The sequence below is a fragment of the Amphiprion ocellaris genome, chromosome 3, assembly GCF_022539595.1.
Source record: "Amphiprion ocellaris isolate individual 3 ecotype Okinawa chromosome 3, ASM2253959v1, whole genome shotgun sequence".
Taxonomy (NCBI): domain Eukaryota; kingdom Metazoa; phylum Chordata; class Actinopteri; family Pomacentridae; genus Amphiprion; species Amphiprion ocellaris.
The window spans coordinates 14,720,305-14,745,220 of NC_072768.1; the positions used below are offsets into that span (position 1 = coordinate 14,720,305).

General features: G+C 38.4%; 3 protein-coding genes across 9 annotated transcripts in view; 2 read left to right on the top strand and 1 right to left on the bottom strand.

Annotated features, from left to right (window-relative positions):
* LOC111587620 (ubiquitin-conjugating enzyme E2 Q2-like) lies at nucleotides 1-10,845 on the bottom strand. 2 transcript variants are annotated; one of them, XM_023297643.3, is made up of 13 exons: nucleotides 10,590-10,845; nucleotides 6,896-7,000; nucleotides 5,646-5,768; nucleotides 5,496-5,552; nucleotides 5,233-5,382; nucleotides 4,925-5,009; nucleotides 4,771-4,831; nucleotides 4,589-4,679; nucleotides 4,447-4,505; nucleotides 2,844-2,892; nucleotides 2,661-2,756; nucleotides 2,461-2,527; nucleotides 1-2,371 (listed from the first exon to the last, which is right to left on the bottom strand). In XM_023297643.3, the coding sequence occupies exons 1-13, from the start codon at nucleotides 10,746-10,748 to the stop codon at nucleotides 2,340-2,342; spliced, it is 1,134 nt and encodes a 377-aa protein (XP_023153411.1). In that variant the 5' UTR covers nucleotides 10,749-10,845; the 3' UTR covers nucleotides 1-2,339. The 2 variants fall into 2 exon arrangements, with proteins under 2 accessions (XP_023153411.1, XP_023153410.1); XM_023297642.3 differs by having other exon boundaries at nucleotides 5,233-5,385.
* Nucleotides 10,760-18,401, top strand: LOC111587619 (UDP-glucuronosyltransferase 2C1-like). Its single transcript, XM_035942635.2, has 3 exons — nucleotides 10,760-10,899; nucleotides 13,744-13,860; nucleotides 15,481-18,401. The coding sequence occupies exon 3, from the start codon at nucleotides 15,491-15,493 to the stop codon at nucleotides 17,090-17,092; it is 1,602 nt and encodes a 533-aa protein (XP_035798528.2). The 5' UTR covers nucleotides 10,760-10,899; nucleotides 13,744-13,860; nucleotides 15,481-15,490; the 3' UTR covers nucleotides 17,093-18,401.
* A 4,249-nt stretch (nucleotides 18,402-22,650) lies between these two features.
* Nucleotides 22,651-24,916, top strand: part of LOC111587600 (neuroplastin-like) — a 39,443-nt gene continuing 37,177 nt past the window's right edge. For 4 of the 6 annotated variants that reach the window (XM_035942647.2, XM_055009400.1, XM_023297616.3 and 1 more), the window contains exon 1: nucleotides 22,651-22,980. In XM_035942647.2, coding sequence (XP_035798540.1) covers nucleotides 22,890-22,980 — 91 coding nt within the window. In that variant the 5' untranslated portion in view covers nucleotides 22,651-22,889. The remainder of the gene's footprint in view (nucleotides 22,981-24,916) is intronic. The other 2 variants (XM_035942648.2, XM_035942649.2) reach the window with 1 other exon arrangement.

Below are 24,916 nucleotides of genomic sequence, written 5' to 3' on the forward strand. Positions count from 1 at the left end.
TAATCTTAAAATTCTTTATTCATAAACTTGATGCAAGTTTACAAATTACTGTACATGGTCAAAATTTTTTTCAAATGGAAAATGAAAAATAAAACCACAGCGAGCCAACAGAGCCAGACTATCATCAGCTTGTTGGTGCCGGAAAATGAATTGACCATTGAGATAAATGAATCTTTTCAACACACAGTCCAGTTAAAGAAGCGTGCAAGTCCCAATCACCACGACTGTGAAATTTCATCACATAATATCTTCTGTGACCAGAGTTTTGGCATTTTGGATGGAGGCGTTCACACGGCTGGGTAAAGGCTCTGTAGCAGAGACTGTAGTTAAAACTTCAGAAGGTTTGTGGTGTAACTTCTCTGTGCCACCAGACAACACAGGCCCGTCAGGTCGATAATTCCTCCACCCTCAGAGACTTCAGACATGTAACAATAGGATGTGGAGCTGAGAAAAAAAGCATTTTTCCTGATTTGAAAGCATTCAGCTCATGTTTTTTGTTGTAACACCTCTCCAGGCACGCTGTCGCCAGTTGTGCAAACATTTTTAATCAGGAAAATTTAAAGACAAACCAAAATCCCATGTGTACTACAGCAGGTATTGATGAATCATTACACAGGGTGGTCATCATGCTACTGCAATCCTCCAATTTTCATAGCTTTAATTACAAAACCATGTGACCCATATTTGTAAAGCTTATTTCATTTCCTGTTTCTGACATCAGATCAGTGGGCGAAAGAGCGAAAACATTGGTGGTTCAGAACACTAATTAATCCCACAGTCACCTATAACTCAGCATGTCCATGTACAGATCCCCCTCATAAGTATTGTTTGTTACCTGAGTTGCCATTCAAACATACTTTTGCAGACAGTGTTAACAAATAAACTGCAAAAGAGCCAACGGATTGATAGATACAGTGTGTGTCCTGTAGAATGGGGAACAGCAGTACTGGTAGCGTACTACAGTATATTGCATGGTCAAAGTTAAAATGTACAGTTTCATACAGGTATTCTGAGTTTCAGGTTCAGTTTTCATCACACTTCAGAATGATCCGTCTCCAAAAGCAACGTCAGAACACATCTGTGGTAGACTGTGGTGGCAAAGGAAGCCCTACAAGTGATGTCAAGTAACAGGGCAGCAGTTTCAAACAGGCGGGGGCAAACCACTGCAAATGGATTTGTGTCAGGAAGATGCAACAAATCTGCTGTAAAAATGGGCAGAATGACGAAAGATCAAACATCCAAGAGAACCTCAATTTATTTCCCCCGTAAAGCCCATCCCAGCAGTTCTGCTCAACAAAGTGACTGCAATCAAGTCCAACTATTGTTTTATAACAGCGGTTGAGATGAGGCTCCTGTACAACATGCTGTTAACTTTGCACAAGCATCAAACTAGCAGTCAACCTCTACAGCGATAATCAGTTGAAAGACCAATAGCACTTGCAGGGCCGTGAACAGAAATAAGGCAAAAAGAGCCCTTCAGCTTCATAGTTAGGCCTGTTGGAACCTCCAAAATGTCATAACACTCATCTTCTGGCAAAAATAAATCATATATCTTCTTCCCAAGATATACAATGTGCAGATTCTGAGATATAACCATTGGCCTTGTTTTCTTTTTGACCACTGGCTGATTTGTTCAACGACAGCTGATCTTAGTTCAACAACACTGCAGCATTTTGATTCTGCTTGGCCCAATATTTGTCACACATTTTACAAAGTAAGAGCTAAAAGATACCGAGTAGCAGGTAACCTTAATTTTAAGTTTTCAAAATGTGAAATCAGCTCATTTATTGTCTAGGATGCTCGAATAAGAAAAACAATACCCAAATAATATTTCTAAAGACAATATTTGCTTTTATGTACCAGTTAATTTCCAAAAAGAAGAAAAAAAAGTCGCAGTCAATAAAAACATGTGATGAGGTGCCACTTCAAGAGCTTCAGTGTCAATCTTCTTTTGAAATCTCCATTTTAAGGAGGGGTAACTGACTGTGAAGCCCACTTTGTCAAAGCAGCTAAAGAAAAAGCATTTCCCCGCATTTAAAGGAGAAAAGTTTTTTTTGTTTTTTTTTTTTCCAAAAGACAATGAGCATATTTAGAAAACAGGACTAGTGATACCCTCACATCCTCCTCCTCCTCACTAAAACACTGAGGGGAGAAGCAAGGTGAGACCAGAATAAAGTCTTTTCCCGGAGTGGGGGTGAAGGAGTACTTGTCAGATGAGCCAACGAGATGGTTTCCGCGAGAAAGATGATAAATTCCCAGTAAGTCAGAGAGGGGAAAATATTCCAAAGAAAACAAGATGACCCAAAGACATGTTCCCAGTGCATAGTGGTAGTAGCTCCTTATCCGTCTTCTTTAGGTGGTGTGTACCAGCCTGGAGAACACAGAGAGAAACTCCTTTGCCAACAGATTCATACCACTGTGTGTTTAATGAGTGCACATCATTCATAAATATTGACTTACCGTTCTTTTCATGTATCTGCACCAGGGATTTGTATGACTGTTGTGCTCTGGCAAGATTGTACTGGTTCTGAAAGAAAAAGATACTCTGTTAATTAACAGATATGTTTGTTATGCAGCTGGAACTATGCCCCTTCTGAATGACCTTGTTGTTTTGAGAATGAGACATTAACAATTCATCAGAACATGATGACATCCGTTACCTTATTGGCTCCAAACTGCACTCTGGCTTTTCCTTTAACCAGAGTTGCATTTATCTGCATAATGACAGATTCTATGGAATAGGCACTGCTCCAGCCCTGAAAACACACAAAACAAGTCCAGTTGCTTGATTTTCTGAGGTGAACAAAACAATATCATGGGATGTATCAAACCTATTTACCAACCTGTTTTGTGAGAAGTTCCATGCACAAGGCTCCTCCCCCTAGAACATAACTGAAATAAGAAAATAACAGTATATGAAGGACTATTGGTGAAAAAAGTGTTCACCTGACTTTTTGCAAATTTGCTATAATTCAACCTGAATATGTTTATTTGCCATGTGCAAGAGTAATTTAGAGGCATATAATTTTTCAATTAATCAGATCCCTTTAAAGAATCTCTAGAATTTGAGATGCACTATTAAGCTTTGAATTAACTGTCAAAACATCAGACTGTTAGACAGAATACTTGTAATATTTGACAAATGATCCAGCTGCAGCCAGTCTTAAACAAACCACACAGACTGCACTATGCAGTAGTCACGTAGCATGTAACAAAATTAGCCCTGCGCCTAAAAATCATGCAGCTTTTCATTAAATGATCAGACATCTGCTTGTACACTAGCAAAGTATCAACACATTTCCAACAGCTGCAAGCACTAAATATGGTGTGAAAGCCATCCTGAAAAAAGCAGAGTTAATACTTCACATTTCTGATATTCCATTTCACAAAAAGAAACTAATTAATACGGAGAGTAAATCTCTTCCAAAAAAGTGTAACACCTATTTAAAAAGTGTGCAAACAACAAATGTGGACCAAGTCACTGATTTCTTTGGAATAGGGCTGCAGCTATCGATTAATTTAGTAATCGAGTATTCTGGCAATCAATCGAGTAATTGGATTCCGCACTTGGTGTCCTGGTGGAACATTTGCGGTGTGGTGTACTATAGTATTCAACTAAAACTCAAAGCCATGGGAACCCGACATGTATTGAGTTGGTAATGCAGAAATTGCATAAATATGTTTGGTCTGTTTAAACTGCTGATAAAACACAAATAAGAAAACTGATCAGTTTGTTAGTATTTATTACAGAGAATATTCAATCAGTAAAATTAGTTTCACTCAGATTTAGCCACAAATTAAAGTGATTTCCTTCATTATGAGACTGTGCCAGACCAGATCATGCCTGAACATATGAAGTTTGATAGTTTCATTGTGCAGCTGTCTGTCAGAAATCATCAGCTGCATTGATCGGCAAAACAATCATATTACACACATTTAACAGTTAAAACAACCTGTTTGTGATTGGTTCATTTTGTGTGGAAAACAAGTGAAATGAAGCGTGAAACTCTCCTGTTTATGAGGACTAGTTTGAAGCAGAAAGTTAACACAGAAAGTTGAAAACAAACTTCATACCTGGTAACTCTGTCTGAGGTTTTAGTTTTTGTGGAGCTGACTTACACAAAGAAAGCCTGACTATGTTAAACTGCCTTCGTAGTTCAGTCCTCTGGTCTGCTAAACCAACGCCGTAAACAACAGAAAAGCTGCGCTAGTGAAATTAGAAGCGTCACGTCAAATTTAAAATTGGATGACGTCTAGGTCCGGACTTGTACCGTGGTCCACCAGTTAGTGAGCTGGAGTTTGGTATGTAGTGGATTAAATGAAGACTTGATCAGAGAATTTTGCCTCGAGGAATTTTAGTAATCGAATAACTCGAGGAATCGTTTCAGCCCTACTTTGGAATACTTCATATATAAACTGGGCATGGGGACACCACTATATACTTACCCTCCGGAGAGCACAGGTGAGATGACCCGTACAAAAGGTGGGTCGAAAGGAAAATTATCCTGTCAAATAGAGGTAAAAGAAATGTGATTATTCTGAAAACTCTTCACCCAAAAACCAACACAAACAAAACAAAAGGACTCACTTTATAAGAGAAATTGAGCAGAATGTAGTCCACCCCTTCTTTTTCTTTTAAGACCTGCAAGTCGCTATGTAATGGACTATCTGGGTCTACCCTGTAACAAAGAACCACAAGTCAAATCTAGCAGAACACACAGCACTGTAGAAGCTGGAAAACTGTAAAAGCAACTCAATGTAAGTACTTACGTCCTTAACTTGACATGCCATTCATAAAGGCTGTCATTGACTAGTTCGACTGAATAAATACCTGTGAAATAAGTAAGACTTTTACTTTAATATGCTGATGAAATGTTATAAGAATCAAAGAAGAAACTCAAGAGGAAAGTGTCCTTGTAATCACCTGTCTTGTAACTCTGTGACCTGTAGATCTCCCTGAGTTCCTTCATTAGGCGGTCTGAGGCTTGCACTGAGCCAGAGACTGCACCCTGAAACACAAATCACAAAATGCAGCATCACACAGATGGTAGAACACAAATTAATAGGATGACATAGCGCACCAGAGGTTTTCAAGGCGGTGAACAACAATCCTACCTAAGAGACATCCAAGCTTTTGTGTTGAACAACAGGGGTAAGCAGCTCCTCAACGTTTCCGGTCTATTACAGTCACTAATCTCCGTAAAGATAAACATGAATGGTGCGAGCACTTACATTCAAATGATCTTGTCTCTGGTTTTTACGGATTTTCTCCAGGATGGCCAGATTTTCTTTTTCTATCCCATCATCTTCGGACTTTTTCCCACTTGCTGGCTCCTCTTCTTTCATGTCATAATGGTCCAGGTCTTGGTCCAGATCAATGTCCTGCTGCCACAGTGCATAAATTATGTTTAGAGACAGGATGTACAACAATTGGATGAATATGTTACTGATCATATCAATCCACTGAACTGTCAGGAATATACATAAATAGGCACCTCTCCCATTTCTTCCTCCTCCTCCTCTTCAGATGTCACCTCATCTGATGGCCCATGCTGCAGTGGGGTGAAACATTGCAAGTTGAAAACGAGTGGTTTTCTGAATTCAGTATACAGATAGTGAGTTTTACTCTTGTAAGCAATGCATACCTTTCGGTCTTGGGTAATTGGGCCAGCAGGAAGAGGCTGGTCCAGCATTTCCACATCTGGATGTTGTGGCAGGTTGTAAAGCCGACAGAGATCGCAAATGAGGCGCTTCAGCTGCTGAAGAAGCTTTAAGCAACATCAAGGGAATAAAATGTCAATAAAGAGAAAAAAAACAAATAGTAGCAATACTTCAAAGTTTACTCTGTTATAGCACTGAATACACTAAGTGTCCTCTTTATTAGCTTATTATGCAACAAATGTTTGGCTGTAAAGTCTTCTTTTGTGATCCTTAAAATACTCAGTTTTTGTTGACAAAAATGTACTAAATAGTTTGTTTAAACACTGCAGTCGTTGGCTGTATATGTGACAAATTATCAGTCTGGTCAAACTGAACGTTTTCATTGGTTGTGCCTGACATTTAACAGGTCTGCCCAGGTAGATAAAATCATTCAGTCTCACACTGTCACATACCTGTCTGATTTGCACACTACAGCAAGTAAGTGCAGACTAAAGACTAGACTAGAGGCTTCTCTTTGCCCACCTGACTACAGTCCACTAAGGACATCCAGGAAACATTGGTAAACTATAGCACTTATGAACAGACTGAATGTGATGCGTTTAGAAGACATTTATAAATAGTAGCTAGAGAAAACAGCTTGGATTATACGTCTCCTAGAAACTTTCTGTTTTCTGTTGTAACAGATGCATGGCTGTTCCCTGAAACATATTAGGGCAAGGTAGCAGCAACCAAAGCAGCAAGGAGTCAGAAATGACAATAAAATTCAGTACTGCTAATATCAAAGTCAAAAGTGTGAGTCCCAGATCATCCTTATGAGAAAAATGTACAAAACATTATCTGCATGTTTATTCCTGTTGATAATCATTTACATAATGTGTTAAGAAAATACCATTGTGTCTGTTAAAATTATGGGTGCGTCTAAATTATGTGCTGCTGCACTTAAATGAAAAGTCCAACCACTGTAACGAGACATAAACTTTGAAATGTCTCGGAATATAATGTAGTTCACTAAAACACCATCTGTGACGATGACTTCAGTAATTGTAATTTCCACATTTCTAATCATTTTATCTAAAACTGAACACTATGAAATTTTGTCAAAACAGATGTTGCAGGAGGACTGTTGTATTGGACTGCTATAGACTGCACAAACATACCAAATAAATGGTCCACAGAGTGTATGTTACATTATCATGCTGTGCAATTCTCTGTGAATCCATATCAGCAAACTTACCAATGTGCTGCCTTTTCTCACATCCTCTAAACGCTCCAACACTTCAGCCAGACTAGGATCATCAGAGTCAACAAACCATATTGGTGGTGTTGAGGGATAGGATTCCTGCAACAGAGGTAACAATAAGAAATGGAAATTTAGCCCTTCATGCTTGTGTGTTACTGGCTTTGTTGTCTACATAGCACTTAACAGACAAGGCTACTGCATTGAAAAGACCAACATGTTGCCCAGGGTTGGAAATCTCATTTACATAAAAAGGTTCAGAGTTTATTCCAGAGCTACAAGTAATTTCAAAGGAAATATCTGAGCCCACACAGCCACCCACTGAACAGAATGATTTGTCTCCTGCCAGCTGTAGAACAAGAGCATCCCGAGCAGAAGTGACGAGTGCTGCTCTGAGCCTTCAATTAGGTCTTAACACAGCTGGTAAATTATCAGTGAACTTCAGTTTACATAACTGAAGATGCAAGAGACAATTCTCACCTAAATAGCTAATATATACCTAATAAAAACATCCTGAGCTGTTCTGTAGAGCAGCCAGATAACCATAACAATACCATGTTATATATCAAGAGAGGAAAATGCCGCACATTTTTATACAGCAATGGTGACACTGCATTCTTGTTAAAGTAACATAGATGAATGAATGTGCTGCATACTAATGCGTACTACACTGTAGCTGTACTATACACAGCATTAAGCTGGATATATCACAGCTGTAAAAACGTAGGAGTTTCCTAACCATAACTACAACTTTGATGTTGACATGGCTTCTTTTTACAAGTGACACTTGCAATTATGGTAGCTCCAATATCATCTGAATGTGGTGTGAGCCACTAAAATTTGCATTCTGGACCAAAACTGTCACTAAACTGTTCAGTTATCTCCATACTAGAGCTGTTGTTATTAGTTAGTTACTAACTGAAGTAATATTTTAAGCACAAATGCAATCAGTTTGCTTGTTCATGTTCCTCCATGGTGAGGAATTTATGTTGATTGTCTCTACAACCCGAATTGAACAATCAAGAAAACAGTCATCAAATTAACCAAGTACGAAAACACTGTCACATGCAGCCTTACTCCACAACTCTTTAGGATCTATTACCAAGGGACAAAGTGGCAACGATCACAGCTTGAGGCTAAAGTCAGTGTCAAAGTACCTTAAAGTACAAGACCTCCAGCAGCCGCCAGATGCTAGCTACAAAATAATCTGTGGCTCCAACCGACTCCAATTTAAAAAGCATCAACTTCTCTATAGCAATACCAAATTACCTTTTAACTCATCACATAAATTCTGGCCTTCAGTAAATGTACTTGTATTCATCTGGGAATTCCTGCTCTGTTAATAAGATCTGAAGAATTATTGAAGACTCTTCTATGCTGTATTGACTGTTCATTGACAGTTCATTTGTGTGCTGCTCTCCCTGATACCTGAACTTGCAGTATCCCAGACTCTTGAAGCTTTTATTAAAGAATAAACAGTGATTTTTGCACCAGACCCACAACTCTACTGTATCTGCTGTTAAAGAGTTCCACTGAACCTCACTGGATGCTGTCAACCAACAACTTTAGTTAATTTAATGTTAGTACTTGATTACAATGTCTGCCCTGTTAGTAGGGCTGAACAATTAATCAATTTCAAATGGAAAACACAATTAGAAACAATGCAACTAGCAAATCACAGAGGATATATTATAATTTAGCATATATGGTATGGAGCAGATCTGATCCAGGGTTTAAACTGTCAAATCATGTCATCTTTTTTGAGTTACAGTCACACTTTTGATTGTACCTCTTGTAGTAATGCTTCATCATTTTAATCTATTACACAATAAATATAGAACTGCAGCTTAAATATAAAAAACTAGATGGCAACTCAAACTTTAATTGAAATAGCAGAAAAACAGAAAAATCTCAATCAAATGTTTTCCCTAAATTGTTCAGCCCTGCTGGCTCAAAACACAAAAGATGACGCCAACCATACACTGCAACTCTGGACCTTCAAACCATCGACGTACTGGAACTGGACACCAAATTTAAAGATGAAGCCCAATTCAATCCAATGAAAGTTGCTCACCGGCACACACAGTAAAAAGCATCTGCCATGTTTTAGAATTGCCATGTAATGGAAACACAGAGTGAGGCAAACTGAAAGCATAAGCGTCTGCCGGCCAAATTGACTAACTTCCTATTGACACACCTGCATAGAATTAAACAATCTTAGAGCTGCTTCGACATTTTCCAGTTGTTGGATCAAATGGATAAAATTCAGTTTATTATGCTCACAATTTTTTTCCCACTGCTATACAGTTGCTCCTTTACCAGTGATTGTGAATGTGAAATTGCTTTGTTCCAGCGTGCATCACATGATGAATGGCGTCATACAGTTTGTTCATTATGCCAAAACCATAGCATAGCCCTGCACTGTTCCTGGCTTGCGTCAAACCAATCAGTGATGTCTTGCTTCGCTAGTTTGTCTTTTATAAAAAATTCTGGGTAGAACCGCATTCTACTAACTCGTCTCTTATACTCCAGCAATTAGATTGGGATGTGTGTGAGTGTACTCTGGCTTGTTTGAAACTGACTCAAAGGAGATGCAGTCTGACTCAGCTCCAGTCTCAATATGGCATGGTGTTCAGAACATTTTAACAGGCCCGTCTGTGTCTCCAAAGCTGAGCATATGTGGAACTGTGTGCATGCAAGCTTCTGCTGAGAGGAGGATGTGGTCAGGATGTCAGGAAGGCTGATCATCTGAGCCACCTGAACTGTACAAAAACAAGTGTTTCAGAAGAGCGAGCCTAAGATGTGAACACCATTCACCTTCCTTTTGTGATGGTAAAGACTGTGCGTTTCACCAATGTTTGGAAATTACTTCACATCACTAATAATTCACAGTAATGAAATGATATGGGTCGAGTATTTGGTGTTGAACTGCATACAAATACCAGGCCCATCTACGTTACCTAAATATGTACCTGTACAGCTGAGCTCACATTATTAGTTAGTTGAAAAAAAAAACAACGGTAACTGATGTACAGTGCTGACTATTTAATGTGTAGGGTTTTGACCGGTTCAGGTGTCCAGATAAAAGGGCCACTAACGTCATCGCTTCAGTACATGTCAGTAAGTTCGTCAGAGGGATCAGTCTATTTACTGAAAAGGCAGAAAACACAGTGGAACAACATTCCATTAAACCGCCTCTCTGTAACGTTAAAGACGTGAACCACCGCGTCTGTTTAGAACAACGTATTCATTGAAACACTGTTTAAAAGCAGCTGTGACGGCGTGAAAGTCCCCAAATATCTAAACTAAATGACGTTGGGAATATTCTGGATACAGTTCAGTAGTTACAAAGTTAGCAAATGTAGTCCTGCGGACAGTAACGCAGTTATTTTGGCTAACAAAACAAGCTAACGTTACTTTCAGTTAACAGGCTAGCAAAAGCTACCGCAGCGTCGTTACTAACCGACGTTTTGTTGTACACTTTTCTAAAGTGGATTTAACCCTGGACGTGTGTTGCTTACTTTAATATAAGGGGCGACGAAAATCTTGACGGCTAAACACCAAATGAAAATGAATGCGGACACTTTATTCGTAGTTGATTTGTAAACACGGTGCCTTCCGCGGACTGATTTGGTTTCAGTCGATAGTCAGTGGCTGGGTTAGCTTGTGCGCAGAGCTGGCCTGGACTCACCGTGATGTTGCAATGAATGATCAGCAGCTTCTCTCCCGTCACGTTGAATTGGCAACTAAGTTCATCGGGTTTCCAGTCTATTATTCTGAATCGTTCGTGATTTGGGTCAAAAATTGACTCCAAAAACTTCAGTTCGGCCTTCAGCCCCGAAACCGACATCTTCTACTCATCTCAAACCACCAGGCCGCTGGCAGAGGGGAAGTCGGGGCGGAATGCGACCGCGCAGTGGAGTCGGCTCTACGGATCTCGCATGTTAGCGTGAGAACAACAACAAAGGGCTGGAGAGGAGCTTTATATGAACCTATATATGGTACACACAGCCGACAGCGTTTGACAGCTAGCACACCACACTGCTCTCATTTTGTGTCATCACACTTTTATTTATTTTTGGCACTAATAGTGCTGTGGTCACTACAGGAACCTAAGAAACTAAATATATAATATCTAATACTACGCTAGTTATAATCTACAATCATTTTTTTTTAAATACAAAATTTGACTCAAGATAAACAAGATGAGGACTGGCTTACTACCAGACTTCCAGGAGCCCAAAAAGCCACCATGTCAACTAGTTAATTGCAACCGATGTTGGGAGATGTTTGCACCACAAAAGAACAATATCAATTTACCTTTGTATTACAACCTGATATGAAGTTGTGTATCTTGAGAAAACTTAAACTAAGCTGTATGCAACAAACCTGGGCTAATAGTCTGATTGATTTCTGAGACTTTGTGTAAAATATAATAAAACTACCAGTGTGCAGTCTGTATCTGGTGGATACTTGCAGGAAATAGACACCCAACTGCAAATATTTGACCTATAACCCTTAAAAAGACTAATCCAAACATGTTGTGTGTGTGTATATATATATATATATATATATATATATATATATATATATATATATATATATATATATATATATATATATATATATATATATATATATATATATATATATATATATATATATACCATATAGGTGGACTATCAAAATATTTTTTTAATTAAAAATTGTTTATTTCTAATCAATTTAAACTACTGTTTGCTTGTTTTTTAAATTATCTTGAAATTGTAGATTTAAAACATACAGAATATACATATGATTTCTAATTTTAAAAAAAATCTAACAAAAGAAGGAGGTAGGGGTCAAAAAAATAAAAACAAAAACTAAATATATTTAATCATCCTTTGCATGTGTGTGATTAATACAACATCAAATGTTAACAGTCAATGTAAACAGTCTGTGTTTATAAAGACGACTGATAGTGTATCAGTTCTGCAAATCCAATACCAATACAAGTTCAGACAAAGTGTCCATCAGGTCACTGTCTTGTAGGTCTCGTATCCATTTCTCAGAGGATGTGTGATTTTAAATTTTTTTTACTTTTTTTTTTGCAATTTTTAATTTCCAAAGCTGTCTAGTTATGAGTAGATGGGAATCAGACTTTCAAGTTGTCGCTGTACACTTCCTGCCAATGCATTATGCTATCCCTAAACACTTTTTTCCGAATGCATCTCTCTCATGAAACAGTTTTTCAACATCAGGTGCAGTCATTTTAGATCCCAGAGTGGGTTTAAGGATCTTAGTTAAGGGTAAGAAATACAGTTTTTGCAAGGATCTTTTCTAGTTACAGTCCTCTAGAAACAATAAATCCCTTTCTGGAGTCACATTTCCAGAATCTTGTTGTTCAGAGTCTTCGATATGAGTTATTTCTGTCTTAAAATGTGACAGAACCTCTAGATCAAGTCTCTTTCATCCTATATTTTAATATTTGTATTAAAACATGATTATCAGTCCTGTTGGTTATGATGCTTGAGCTTAATTTGTGTATCGCTTATTAATTTTTTCTCCCCTGTGTATCTGCTTTGTGTTCCTTTTTAAGAAATTATTTGTGTCTTTAACAAAATTTCTAAAATTTTTCACAATACAAAACAATTGCTTGAGGCAGATTCAAATGCCACCTGTACAGTCAAGAGGTCTGGTATGAGAATGTTAATGGTTCGAGTAAATGGAGAAGTCCGTGATTCGGCTGTGTATTTTTTGCCTGCAAATATCTCCAAGCAGTCGGATGGTTTGAGGTTGGCTGTTAGTAGTAGTTGTCTCCAGAATAGGATCTAAGCTGAAGTTAGATCTGTGAGCATGTGTTGATGGCCGTGCTGGGTGAGAAAAGAGATGTTGCCGTAATTGGGGGCATATAGATTACAAAATGTCCAATGTTCTGAGAAAAACTGGCAGTTGTTGATTAGTCAATGTTTCCTGAATGTTAATGTGAACATTTCTGTTTATTAAAATAGCAATGTATGTGGGCTTAGAGCTGAAAGAAGAGGGGTAAATTTGTCCTTCTATCCTTATATCTTGTGCTCATGCATTATAAGGTGAGTTTCCTGGATGAATGCTATGCTGGTTATAATAAATAAAGCCCCTGTTTTAGCATTAGGAGCTGACAGTTCTAGCAGCAACACATGCACAGTATAATCCATCCAACAACGAGCCTGCAATTCTAAAGGTGTTTTTTGAAGCTGTGTCACAAAGTTGTGACTGCTAACATTTCCAACATCCCGTTGTTTATTGCTGCACATGTTCTGTCACATAGTTAATATACTTTAGTATTGTTGTGTTTTTACTTACTGTGCATTTTTTTCACAAGTTGAACTGTCAGGGCCATTGTTCAAAGTCCTGCTAGTGGTGAATTTATGTGCAAACAGGCATGCTTTACAAGCCATAACGACTATTGAGACACTGGGTTAAAGTGTCATGTGAAGGCAACACACATTCAGTTTCTACCGAGGGAGTACAAACTGAATGACAAATTAATCAATAACCTCGAAAGAGCTGTTTTTGTTCTACAATAAGGCTTTGCAGGACAAGATTTCAAGATAATGTTTGCATATAAAAAAATAAGATTTTTAAGACCTTCATGGGAAATGGAGTCTTTCTTAATGGCACAGGTACAACAGGTGAGAAATTGTATGGAGCAGTTGTTGCCCAGTTTGGGAAAACAATGAAAAGACTTTTATATTTATGTCTTCTTTTGACACCGGATGGCACAACGGATAAATCTCATCTGTTTATAACTAAACATGAACTCTTGCTCACAAAGTTCATTGGGGAGTGCACACATTTTACAACAGGACTTGTATCTTGTATAGATGGCTGTGACGTATCAGGAGGTGGACTCAACACAGCACAAAGTCTCATTGAGCAATAGCTTCACTTCAACTGCAGTCGTAGAAGTTAGGTTTCCTCTCCTGGAGCACCAGATTAAGGTAAGAATGAAAATTACTTAGAACAAACAAACAAGCAAAAATGATACAGATTTGTTATGAACACAGATACATGAAAACCATCCAGAAATCACAATTTATATTGAAATATTGTTTTTAAAAAATTCAATTTTCTGTGCAAGTCTCAGTGTTAAAGTGTTTTATTTGAATTTAATGTGATTGTCAGAGTTGTTACAGAAATCAGTCCATATTTTAGAATATTATTAAAATATTAAATAGTTTTTGTCAGTTTGGGCTAGATTAAAGGTCCACTATATCGTACTGGATATGATACAAAATGGTGTGGTTTGAATTCTGATGTTTGGGTGACTCCACTGTTGACATTTGAGTCAATGATTTTACATAGCTGGTGCGTTATTTACAGTCCAATTTCATAACTGATGGAAGAAGTATTCAGATGATTTATTTCAGCAGAAGTACCAGTAAAATTATGTAAAAATGCTCTTTAAAAGTCCTGTACACAAAATCCTACTTAGTGGGGCATCAGATGATAAGTATTGTTAACCCTCCTGTTGTCTTCATGTACGGGCACCAAAAAATATTGTTTCCTTGTCTGAAAAAAATCCAAAAATTCAACAAAAAAAGTCCCCAAATTTCTGAAAATTTGCAAAATTTTCAGTATGAAAATCCCAATAATTCCTTAAAAGTTTCCCTTAAAAGTTTTATTTTAAAAAAATCCCCCAAATCTGGCAAGAAAATTCTTGTAAATATTTTCAAAAAATGAGTAAAAATCTTGCAAAAAAAAGTCCTAAAAATATCTGAAGTGATTACATATATATCAGTAAAACTTCACAAAATCAACCAAAATCCAGAGAAATTTGCTGGATTTTGGTTGATTTTTGTGTGAATGTTCTTAAGAAACATTTTTAACATTTCTTTTTTCCATGAAAAAATGTTCAAAAATTTCCCAAAAATGTTGAAAATGTGGACATCAGAAGTTTCACTGTAAAAATAGATTTTTTCCCCACATTTTCAAACTTTAAAACGGGTCAATTTTGATCTGCAGGACGACCTGAGGGTTAAGTATTTTGTAAATATTTTTATTTTTGATGCTTGATAAGACTTACATAATACTTATCAAACAACAGTAAAATATCCCTTGTGACTGATAAAATGGTAAGTAAACAGAATTTTACAGTTGCATCTGCCACTTTCAATACAGCTGGTACATCCATGATAAATCTGAGGGGGGTGTCAGATGATTAATGGGAGAGAAAAGCAAAGATATATATAGATATTTTTACTTTAGTCTTCTATCTTTAAAAAAATGTTTGCTAATTAGACCTATTTTGGCCTTAATCAGTTATTTTAGTTAAACCAATTAAGGAGAAATGTCTCTGTAGATGAACTGCTGAATCCTGAATCCAATGACTTTCAAAATGTTTATCTCTGACAAGGTAAGAGTAAACAGCTGTCACAAAAAGTAGGGGAGTAAACAGTACAATGTTTGTCTTAAAAATACAGTGCAGTAAAGGTACAATGTGGTATCAAATGCAGTAATTATACTTAAGTAGCGCACCAGTAATTTCCACATGTGCATTTCATGTTGTAATATGACTGTACACAGATACAAACAGCTGCAAACTCACTTTTTTTTTTCAGGTGCCTCGTCATGAAGATGTCCAATTTGTCTTGGTTTGCCATTATTTTACTCTTGAATCAGCTATCCTCTGCATCTGGGGGCAAAATTCTGGTGTTCCCCCTCGATGGAAGCCATTGGGTGAACATGAAAGTACTCATAGAGGAACTGCATGCCAAAGGCCACCAGGTCACTGTGGTTCGGACGTCCGATAGCTGGTACATCAGTGAGACGTCTCCCGTCTACACTTCTGTAACTATTCCCTATCCTGGAGGATTTGAGGACCACTTTGACGTGTCTTTGCCTCAACAGTTGGAGATCCGGCTTCAGAGTAACCCTCAGTCTTTTTGGTCTCGCTTCTGGGCTCAGCATCAGATAGATAATATGGTTATAGATCAGTTCTTTAACTTTCATAAGGCAGCGAGTGAACTAATTATTCAGATGTTTGAAGATAAGAATCTGATGCAATCTCTCCATGCTGCCAAATATGATGTGGTTTTGACTGACCCTGGTATCGGCGGAGGGGCCATGCTGGCACGTTGGCTCCAAATTCCACTTGTTAACAACGTCAGATGGACCATTCAAGGTGAAGCTCACTTCCTCTTGGCTCCCTCACCGCTGGCATACATTCCTTTTACTGCAACAGAGCTGACTGATAAGATGACTTTCCTTCAAAGGGTAAAGAATTTTTTGAGTTATAATGCTGGGATGTACACACTATCAATGATCACAGAACCTAATTACAAACCAATAGTTAAACGATACTTTGGCCCTGATGTGGACTACTCAACTTTTTTCCTGGATGCTGATATATGGCTCATGAGAAATGATTTTATTTTTGAATTTCCACGTCCAACAATGCCAAATATAGTCTACATGGGTGGATTTCAGTGCAAGCCCCCAAAGTCGCTCTCTGATGACCTGGAGAAGTTTGTCCAGAGTTCTGGAGATCATGGGGTTGTTATAATGACTCTAGGAACTTTAGTTGGGAAACTTCCTCAAGTTGTCTCTGAAGAAATTGCCGCAGCCTTTGCTCAGCTGCCTCAAAAGGTTATTTGGAGGTATATGGGACAAAGGCCAAGCAACCTGGGCAACAACACATTACTGGTCAGCTGGCTGCCACAGAACGACCTCTTAGGACATCCCAAAACTAGAGTGTTCGTGACCCACGGAGGCACCAATGGAGTTCAGGAAGCAATTTACCACGGGGTTCCAGTAGTTGGACTTCCCTTGTTCTTCGATCAGCCTGACAATCTCTCCAGAGTCAGAGCAAAGGGAGCAGCTGTGATTGTGGACATTGCCATGCTCAACAGACACATCTTTGCAGAGGCACTGATGGCGGTTCTTTACAATTCGACTTACAGGGAAAAAATGCAGATGCTCTCAAGGCTGCACCGAGATCAGCCCATGAAGCCTCTGGATCAGGCAGTGTTTTGGATAGAGTATGTTATGAGGCACAAAGGAGCCCCTCATCTACGGTCTCAATCCTACAAAATGTCCTGGTTTGTTTACAACTCTCTTGATGTCATCGCAGTCTTGCTGACTGCTGTTTTGCTTGCGACGTTCATCTGCGTTTCAGTTCTCAGATTCCTCTGGAGAATTATATTTAGGAGGGAAAAAGTTAAACATGAATGATATAAAAGTAAAATGTTTGTTTTTTGTGTGGAGACTCTAAGCTTCACCAAACATTAACCCAGCATGGCTTTGTATGATGCAGTGGAGAACATAAAAACTGTGAAGCAGTGACAATTTCTTGTTTGAAAAGTAACTTGTCAACATGATGAAGTATTAGAACTCTAAGATACCACCAGTATTTATTATTATTTTTAAAAATCACGACGAATCAATGTGTTCTGTAATCAATATATTACTTATTATATATTATGCAATCTGTCCTTTCAAACCAAGAGAGAAAGCCCTGTCACTTTTGATTTTAGTAAAAATGAGATGCTAATTCTATGACACAAACATACTATAACAGCTGAAACAGTGATGTCTCTAGCAAGAAAACACAATGCACATTTATTACTGGAATTGATCATTTCTACCAATTGTAATCTGGTTGAGTTAATATTAGACTTATATTTGACGTTAGCTTTTTAAGTAAAAATTGTCATTACTGTTATTTAGCTGTTTAAAATAGTGGGCTTTCATGCTTTTCTACTGACAGTTTCACAGAAACATTTTGGTGAAGAACAGTATGGACTGTGTAACTGAGTTGCTCTGTTTAGCACTCCTAAACTATATAATGTTGCATTCACTGACTTGACACTAGATGGCAATATAAGTAAGGCAGACTGTACCTAAACTGCTTTTATGCCTGAGAAGCTGAGGTAAATACATTTCATTTGTTAAGCATGAATTTTGGTTTGTATTAGTACAAGTGTCACTCTTCAACTATCTATAACTGCAGTTCATGTAGCCTTGTGGAGGAAGAGAAAAGTGGAGGAAAAGGTTTCTGCCACTGTTTAATGACAGCTCCAGTTGGCCACATCTGTCAGTTCTGTTGAGATAAAAGTCCTTTAAAAACCTTGAAGTGACAATTAGTAAACTGTGCTATGGAATACTGACAAGAAGCAACACAAATGACTTCATACATTCTCAGGTTTGTTTTATTAAACTGCACAGCAGTCTTGGAAGAAGTAGATCCTTTTCTTGCATAAAATCTCAAGAAAAGAAGAGAAACCATCTAGCAATGTCACACTAGAAATGCATTAGATTAAATTACTGGATTCATACACTTTAATGCACAGAAGAATAAACAGCAAAACTGAAAAATGCTTTATTATAAATCCTCTCAGCTCTTTCTTTTATTCCTCATATTTTCCGGAATCCAATTTATTTTCTCCTGAATGACCTTTTGCTTGTTTCTTAGAATTCTTAGATTTCTGTTAAGGCTGATCTGTGTTTTGGGATATTTAACGGTTATATATATATATATATATATATATATATATATATATATATATATACCTTTTGTCTGCTCCACATTTGTGCTGTGTGTTGTCTACAGCCCTCATGTATGTAAATTTAAGCTTGAAATTAAAGTTTGGGATTTTGGACTTTTGTCTGCCTCCAGTGCCTTGTCCCTGACACTGTTACAGTTATCACTGCAGTTGCACAGTATATTCTCTGTAACTCTGTAACATGAATTCTTGTAAAATAATATTTTATCCATATTTTTGGTGAGTGCCCCATTAAACATAAAAAGCATCACATTCTATTAAAACAGCATGGCTCATTCATGACACACAGACACACTCTCCTTACCTTCTCTGTTTCTATTCAGTATATTCACACGTAACACTCAGCGTATGAATTGAGACACACAGTTAAACACTTTGTGGCCAAAATAATGAAAAACATCTGCAGGAGGACAATGAGAAATAAAACTTTAGCTTTATTTTCAATAAAATATTTTTTCATATTTTAAAAATATGCATATATGTATGCAAAAAACTGCGTACACTGAATGAAAATTATTCTCTTTTTTTGTCCTATTTTGTCAAGCAAATAATTCATTCTCTTTAAAATAGTAGTGACAGATAAAGGTGATATATTTGTACACAAAAACAAGGAAAAATATCAATAAATGTAATATTCTCCTGTGAAAGAATATAACTACAAAACTGGCTTCAGAAGGTAATATTGCCTTCTTTAGTAGAAAGAACTTTCTACAGTTGTTTTGCATATATGTCCACCAGTTTATGACTTTTAATCGCTTTTCCTGCAAAATCCCTTGAGGTGTTTGAGAGGCTTTTGCATGTACTGCCAGCTTCAAATTCCCTCTCAGAATTTCAACATGTTTATCTTCCAGCACTCTTTGATATGATGCAGAATTCAAAATTGGATCAATGACTGGAAGGTGCCCAGTCCCTGAGGCAGCAAAACAACCCCAAGCCATAACATTTCCACCACCATGCTTCATAGTGTGAATGAGCTTCTTCTCCTGAGAAGCTGTCTTTATACTCCATCAAACATATCTGTTGTTGCTATGGCCAAACAGCTTTGTCTTTGATTTGTCTGTCCAGAGCACAATATTTCAAAAGGTTTTGATGTTTGCATGCATGTCCACTGACAACATGTAGCTTTGCTCATATTTTCTTTTTGGACAGCCAAGGCTTTTCCTTACATTCTTCCCATGTAGGTCAAATTTGGGGCATCTCTTTCTCACTGTAAGCAGCTTTTTGACACCATCACTTTCAAGCGTTACCTGCAGATCCTGTAATATAACTTTGGGGTTCTAGGAGACTTCTTGTTGCATCAAACATTCTGTTCCTGGACTCTTGGACTCGGAGACAAACTGTCAGTCGTTTGGAATCTACACTACTTGCAGTAGATGATTTACCTTGAATGTTTTATTTCAAATCATTCGGACATCTTTTTGAACTGCTTACTACACTCATAGACAAGGCCCTTTTTATTGTGGCCACGGAGAGCTTTTTAGATTTTGGCATGATGGCACTTCACATGTCAGTTCGAACACCAGGCCTGAAGGTTATTTCAGGACCTGGAAGCAGTTAAAACATTGAACCATTCGGACCATTTTAAACTGACATCTGCTAACTAATCAGAAACGAGTGTCTCTCAGGTACTGACACAGAATCCTTCTCTGTGAGCTCAGCATTATTTGTGTCATGGGTCACGCAGTTTGTCGTTCAGGCTGACTAAGCTCTGACCTTAAAAGCACTTGGGGCTTTAAGAAGACTTTTAATCCTAATTCTCTTTGAACTTAGATAGGTTAATGGCAGGCTCACACCTACAACTCACAGTAGCACACTTCACTCACCTGTCTACCACACATCCATGTCCTGTTCACATCAACAGCAGCTGGTTGTGTTCTTCATTCATTTCATCTGTTACACATATCTGAATGGTTTTATTATTTTCTGAGCATGTCTGTTGTTAGGCAGTTTAAGTAGTATAATGTTGGAATATATAACCAAAAACTGTTGGTTTATTCTTCATTGTACAGCCATAGTAAGACTATAGTGATGGAGTCAACATTTTAGTTTTCTCAAATATTTAAAAATTCACTAACAGATGTTATCAATGTTTTTTTAAATAATAATGTCTAATAGTGTATTACATTACTTTGCCATGTTTTTTTTTTTTTTTTTTTTACATTTTTTTGTTTTGCATAAACATTTCTGAAATCTTTACACAGAGCTATGAAGTGGAATAAGTTTAGATGGCATCGTCTGTTTACTAGTTAATGCTTGCACATTAAATCTCTGGCAGTAATTTAGCATAAAGCTGTTTCTGTTTTTTTTTTCTACAGAGTTGCTTGCAGTGCTTTTTTATCTTCATAGTGAAGTAATCGCCAAGAGTATTGATTCAACAGTGACTGGACCTTCCAGATACAGGTGTCTTTATATTACAATCCCTTGAGACACATTCACTGCTTTGTAGTGCTTTGTAATGGATAATCTCCATTTCACTAATAGTGTGACTTCTGCCTCAACTCTTCAGCTCCTGTGTAGAATTAGGTGAGTCACTTTAAATCATTTATTTTATATTTTTTATTAAACTGGCATTACTTTGTAGAAATCTCTTTTCACTTTGACAAGAAATAGTGTTTTTGGTAAATTCATGCCAGAAAAGCCAAATTGAATTGATTTAATGTCGAAAAGCACAAAAGTGGAAATCTTGCATGAGGGTGAATTCTTTTTACAGGCACTTTACATGATTCTTATATTACATTCAGGTTTTCCATTGTTTATAATGAATTAGAGACAAACACTGACTGTACCTGAGACCTTAGCATGGAAAAATTCAACTTCGAGAATCCAAAATAGAAATCTATGTAACAATTTCATGACACCAAACGTGGTGGTTGTATGACACTTTACTCCTCAAAAAGAACAGAACAGCCAAACTAGGAAACATCCATATAATTGTGTTGTTGCACTAATGCAGGTACAGAGCTGAGAAACGGTGGACATGCATATATAATAGCAGAAGTATCACCTGTGAGGAAAAAAAAATAAAAAAATTAACTTTATTTCGGGGCAAAGTCACCAGACTATTTAAGTAGTTTATTATTATTATTATATTTTATTATTATTATTATTATTATTATTATTATTATTATTATTATTATTATTATTATTATTATTATATTATTTTAAAATCAGAGTTGACTGGTAATTCTAGTTTTTATTTCCTGATCACCCTTGAAAATAAAGTTTGGTGCTCTTTCCCCATTCATTTAGATAGGAGTCAGGTTTTGTTACCCAGAAATAACAACCTAGTGGTTTTACTGACATGACTGCCAAGTGCTGAGACTTGCAGACCTGCAGGCATTTCTGCTGGTTTTCGAACCCACCTGGACAGACCACATGCAGAACCTGCAGTAATAAAAATGACACTTTATTTTCTTTAGGTATGATTATAATAACATTTACTGAGGATTATTTGGGGCGGCAGCGTGTGGTTGCTTGTTGTGACTTTGCAATTTTAAAAAAGATAGATATTTTATCAATATATTTAAATGTGAAGTGCTACATTTACCAGTTGATCTACATTAAAACCTTCACCTACAGTCATGACCCCTGGGTAATGAACGAAGGTGGATGAAATGTGTTTCCCCTGTAGCATGACCGGGAGGATCTCATTATGGATGCCTGAGCTGTCTAGCTCTACTTCTCATCGAAATGATTCCAGCTGAGGTGGTCCAGACATGTGATAAGGATGGGCTCCTGAGTGCCTGTCTTTGGAGGTTTTCGGGGAACACCCAACTGGGAGGAGACCTCAGAGGAGACCATGACAATGCTAGAAGGATGAGATATCTCATCTGGCCTTCGAGCAACAAGGGATCCCGAGGAGGTGGAAAATGTTGCAGAGGAGAAGGGAGATGATGGATGGAAGGATGGATGGATATATATATATATTATATTTTGGGGAGATGGGTGCATTCCAATACTTGCGCCTCCCAAGTATTATATATTTTTAATTACAGCCCTGAACCATGGGTTAATTTAGCTGCAAATCAATAGTGGTTCTAGTTGGTAAATGTCTGAGACAAAACCTGCCTAAGAAAATTAATAGCCACCATCTTGTCCATTGTTTCCATATAATTGGTTTGTGCTCCACTTTGTGATTGGACGCCGTTTGATGTGCCGGCTTGTCTCTGCGCTCCTCCAAGATCTCGCGGGATTTGGGAGCGAACTGGTGGTTAAAAAAAAAAAAAAAAAAAAAAAAAAGGTGGTTCCCCCGCTGCACCGGGCTGACGGCAGAGCTGCACAGGTATCCAGCAGGAGCGCTGTTGGCTCCCGCTAGTCTACCTAGCGACACTTCCCCGCCTCTCTGCGACCCGACCGGAACGTCTGGAGGTGCCAGCCTCGGCCAGTCCGCCCCGCAGCACCACCATAACCCGCTCAGGTCACCTTAGCCGTCGCCCACCGGCATTTTCCGTCCGGCGTCTCCGAAGATGATACCTGGCAAGCGAAAAGCCGCAGTCATGTCCTTCTCGGTGGCGATACTCGGGGCGCTGATGCTGCAGTCGGTGTCTTCCCAGTACGGTAGGAAACAGCGGCTCTCCTTACAGCAAATTCACCATCACGGCGAGAATGCGGTTTTAAATTGAGGCGTTTGGGGACGTTTTTTTAATGAAACGTTTGAGGACTCGTGTGTTATTAAGAGCGCCGTGGCTCTCCAGCAGTCAGACCTCATTAGATAATCCCTGTGTTACTATTACAGACCTGCTCGTCGAATGAAGCCGGGTTTTTTTGGTTCCAGAGCGTTTGGAAATGAAGGTTCAGCAATTTGTTAACAAGCTCCAGCCGGTGTTGCTGAAGTGGGCCACACGGAGGCCTGTGCGACGTCCCTAAAATGTCCTTTGAAGTGTGGGGCTGAATACTGAGTCGGAACATGAGCCTCACAATCAGCAAGGACGGGCAGAAATGTGCATAAATTCAGTTGAAAATGTGCTGTGTTTTCCTCTGAGATGCTCACACACACACACACACACACACACACACACACACACACACACACACACACACACACACACACACACACACACACACACACACACACACACACACTCGGTCAGTCATGCACCCAGTCAACATGCTGTCACGCTCTGGTCTGCTCAGATATGTGAGGATCCGGTTGAGGAATCTAGCAGTGCATCTCCAGCTCCTCTCCTAGAGGCTGAGATCTCTCTGCAGGAGACATGTAGGCCTGTGTAATTAGATGTAGGACCTCAGGAGTGCGGCTCTGTAAATAGCATCAGTCCATTTTGCTGCATGCTTCTATTTTTAGAGCGGGGATGCTGCACTGGGAACCATGGCTTCGCTGTCCTCCTGCAACACTGGATCTGTTAACTCCTTGCTGGAGATGTGCTGCACTGCACTGCAGAGTGCCACTGATTCCTCAGCGCAGTTTCTACTAGTCCAGATGACCCTCGGCTCATAAATCTCGTCTCCCACCGACACAGATTAGGCCCCCCTGTCAGCTGAGTGTCTGCTGGTGGGTGCTGTAACTGTGCGTCCCTGCGAGCGTTGTGTGAGAATGTATTCAGCTCCGGCCTTCCCTGGAGTGGACCATGTGTAGGACTGCATTACACATCTCCTCCTATACTGCACACCCACTCACAGCAGCTCTCCCTCAATCACAGCTATGGCGGATAAAGTTCAGACTTTTGGTTAGAAGTGATGGCTTTTTATCTGACAGGGAGGCGTGTAGTGTGATCTTATCTTCTTTGCTGGTTTTCAGAGACTGTTTCAGAGGACGCTATAGTGTGCTGTTGGATTAGCGTGTATATTGTATCATCTGGTTGTTCCGATTTCTTTGCCCAGCTGAATCTGGTTATGCAGGATACTAATGCAGATTGCAGCCAACTACATCTCAGAAGCTATTTGTATAATGGCTGTTCATATGTGCAGCTATTCCCACTGTTCCCCAAGGATGTGTGTTTCATCTAAAGTAGAATGGCTCTGTTTAATAGTGAAAAGCAAAAGCCGTTTTCTTTTTGGTTTTGGTACTACGGAAGCAACATAGGTGTGAAACAGTAGGTCTCATTTAGTGATCTGGTCAATTTATATTGTAGATTTTGATGCTTTGGTCATAAATTTCCTGACATATACATGATTCACATTACAGTCATAGACAGGGGGTTTGGAGTTGAGGTTAGTTTGACAGATTGACAGTGACAAGACTGTAGATCTGTCAGAAAAGAGGTTTCAAGGTTTACTGAGTGCAATATGTAAAAGTGAATGGTAAAGAAAGATGTGTATTGGGAGTTTTATTGCAAGTAATACAGTCGGTGTCCATCCAATGAGGCATATTAAAGACATAAAGCTTGAAATGAGCTTTAAATATCATCTTGGCTGTGTAATTTCAGCAGGGCTATAAATATGAATGATTTTAATTGCTGTATTCAGCACTGAAAATAATTTTCTCAGTTTGTTCATTAATTGTTTGGTCAGAAAAAGGTTGAAAGGAAATGAAAAT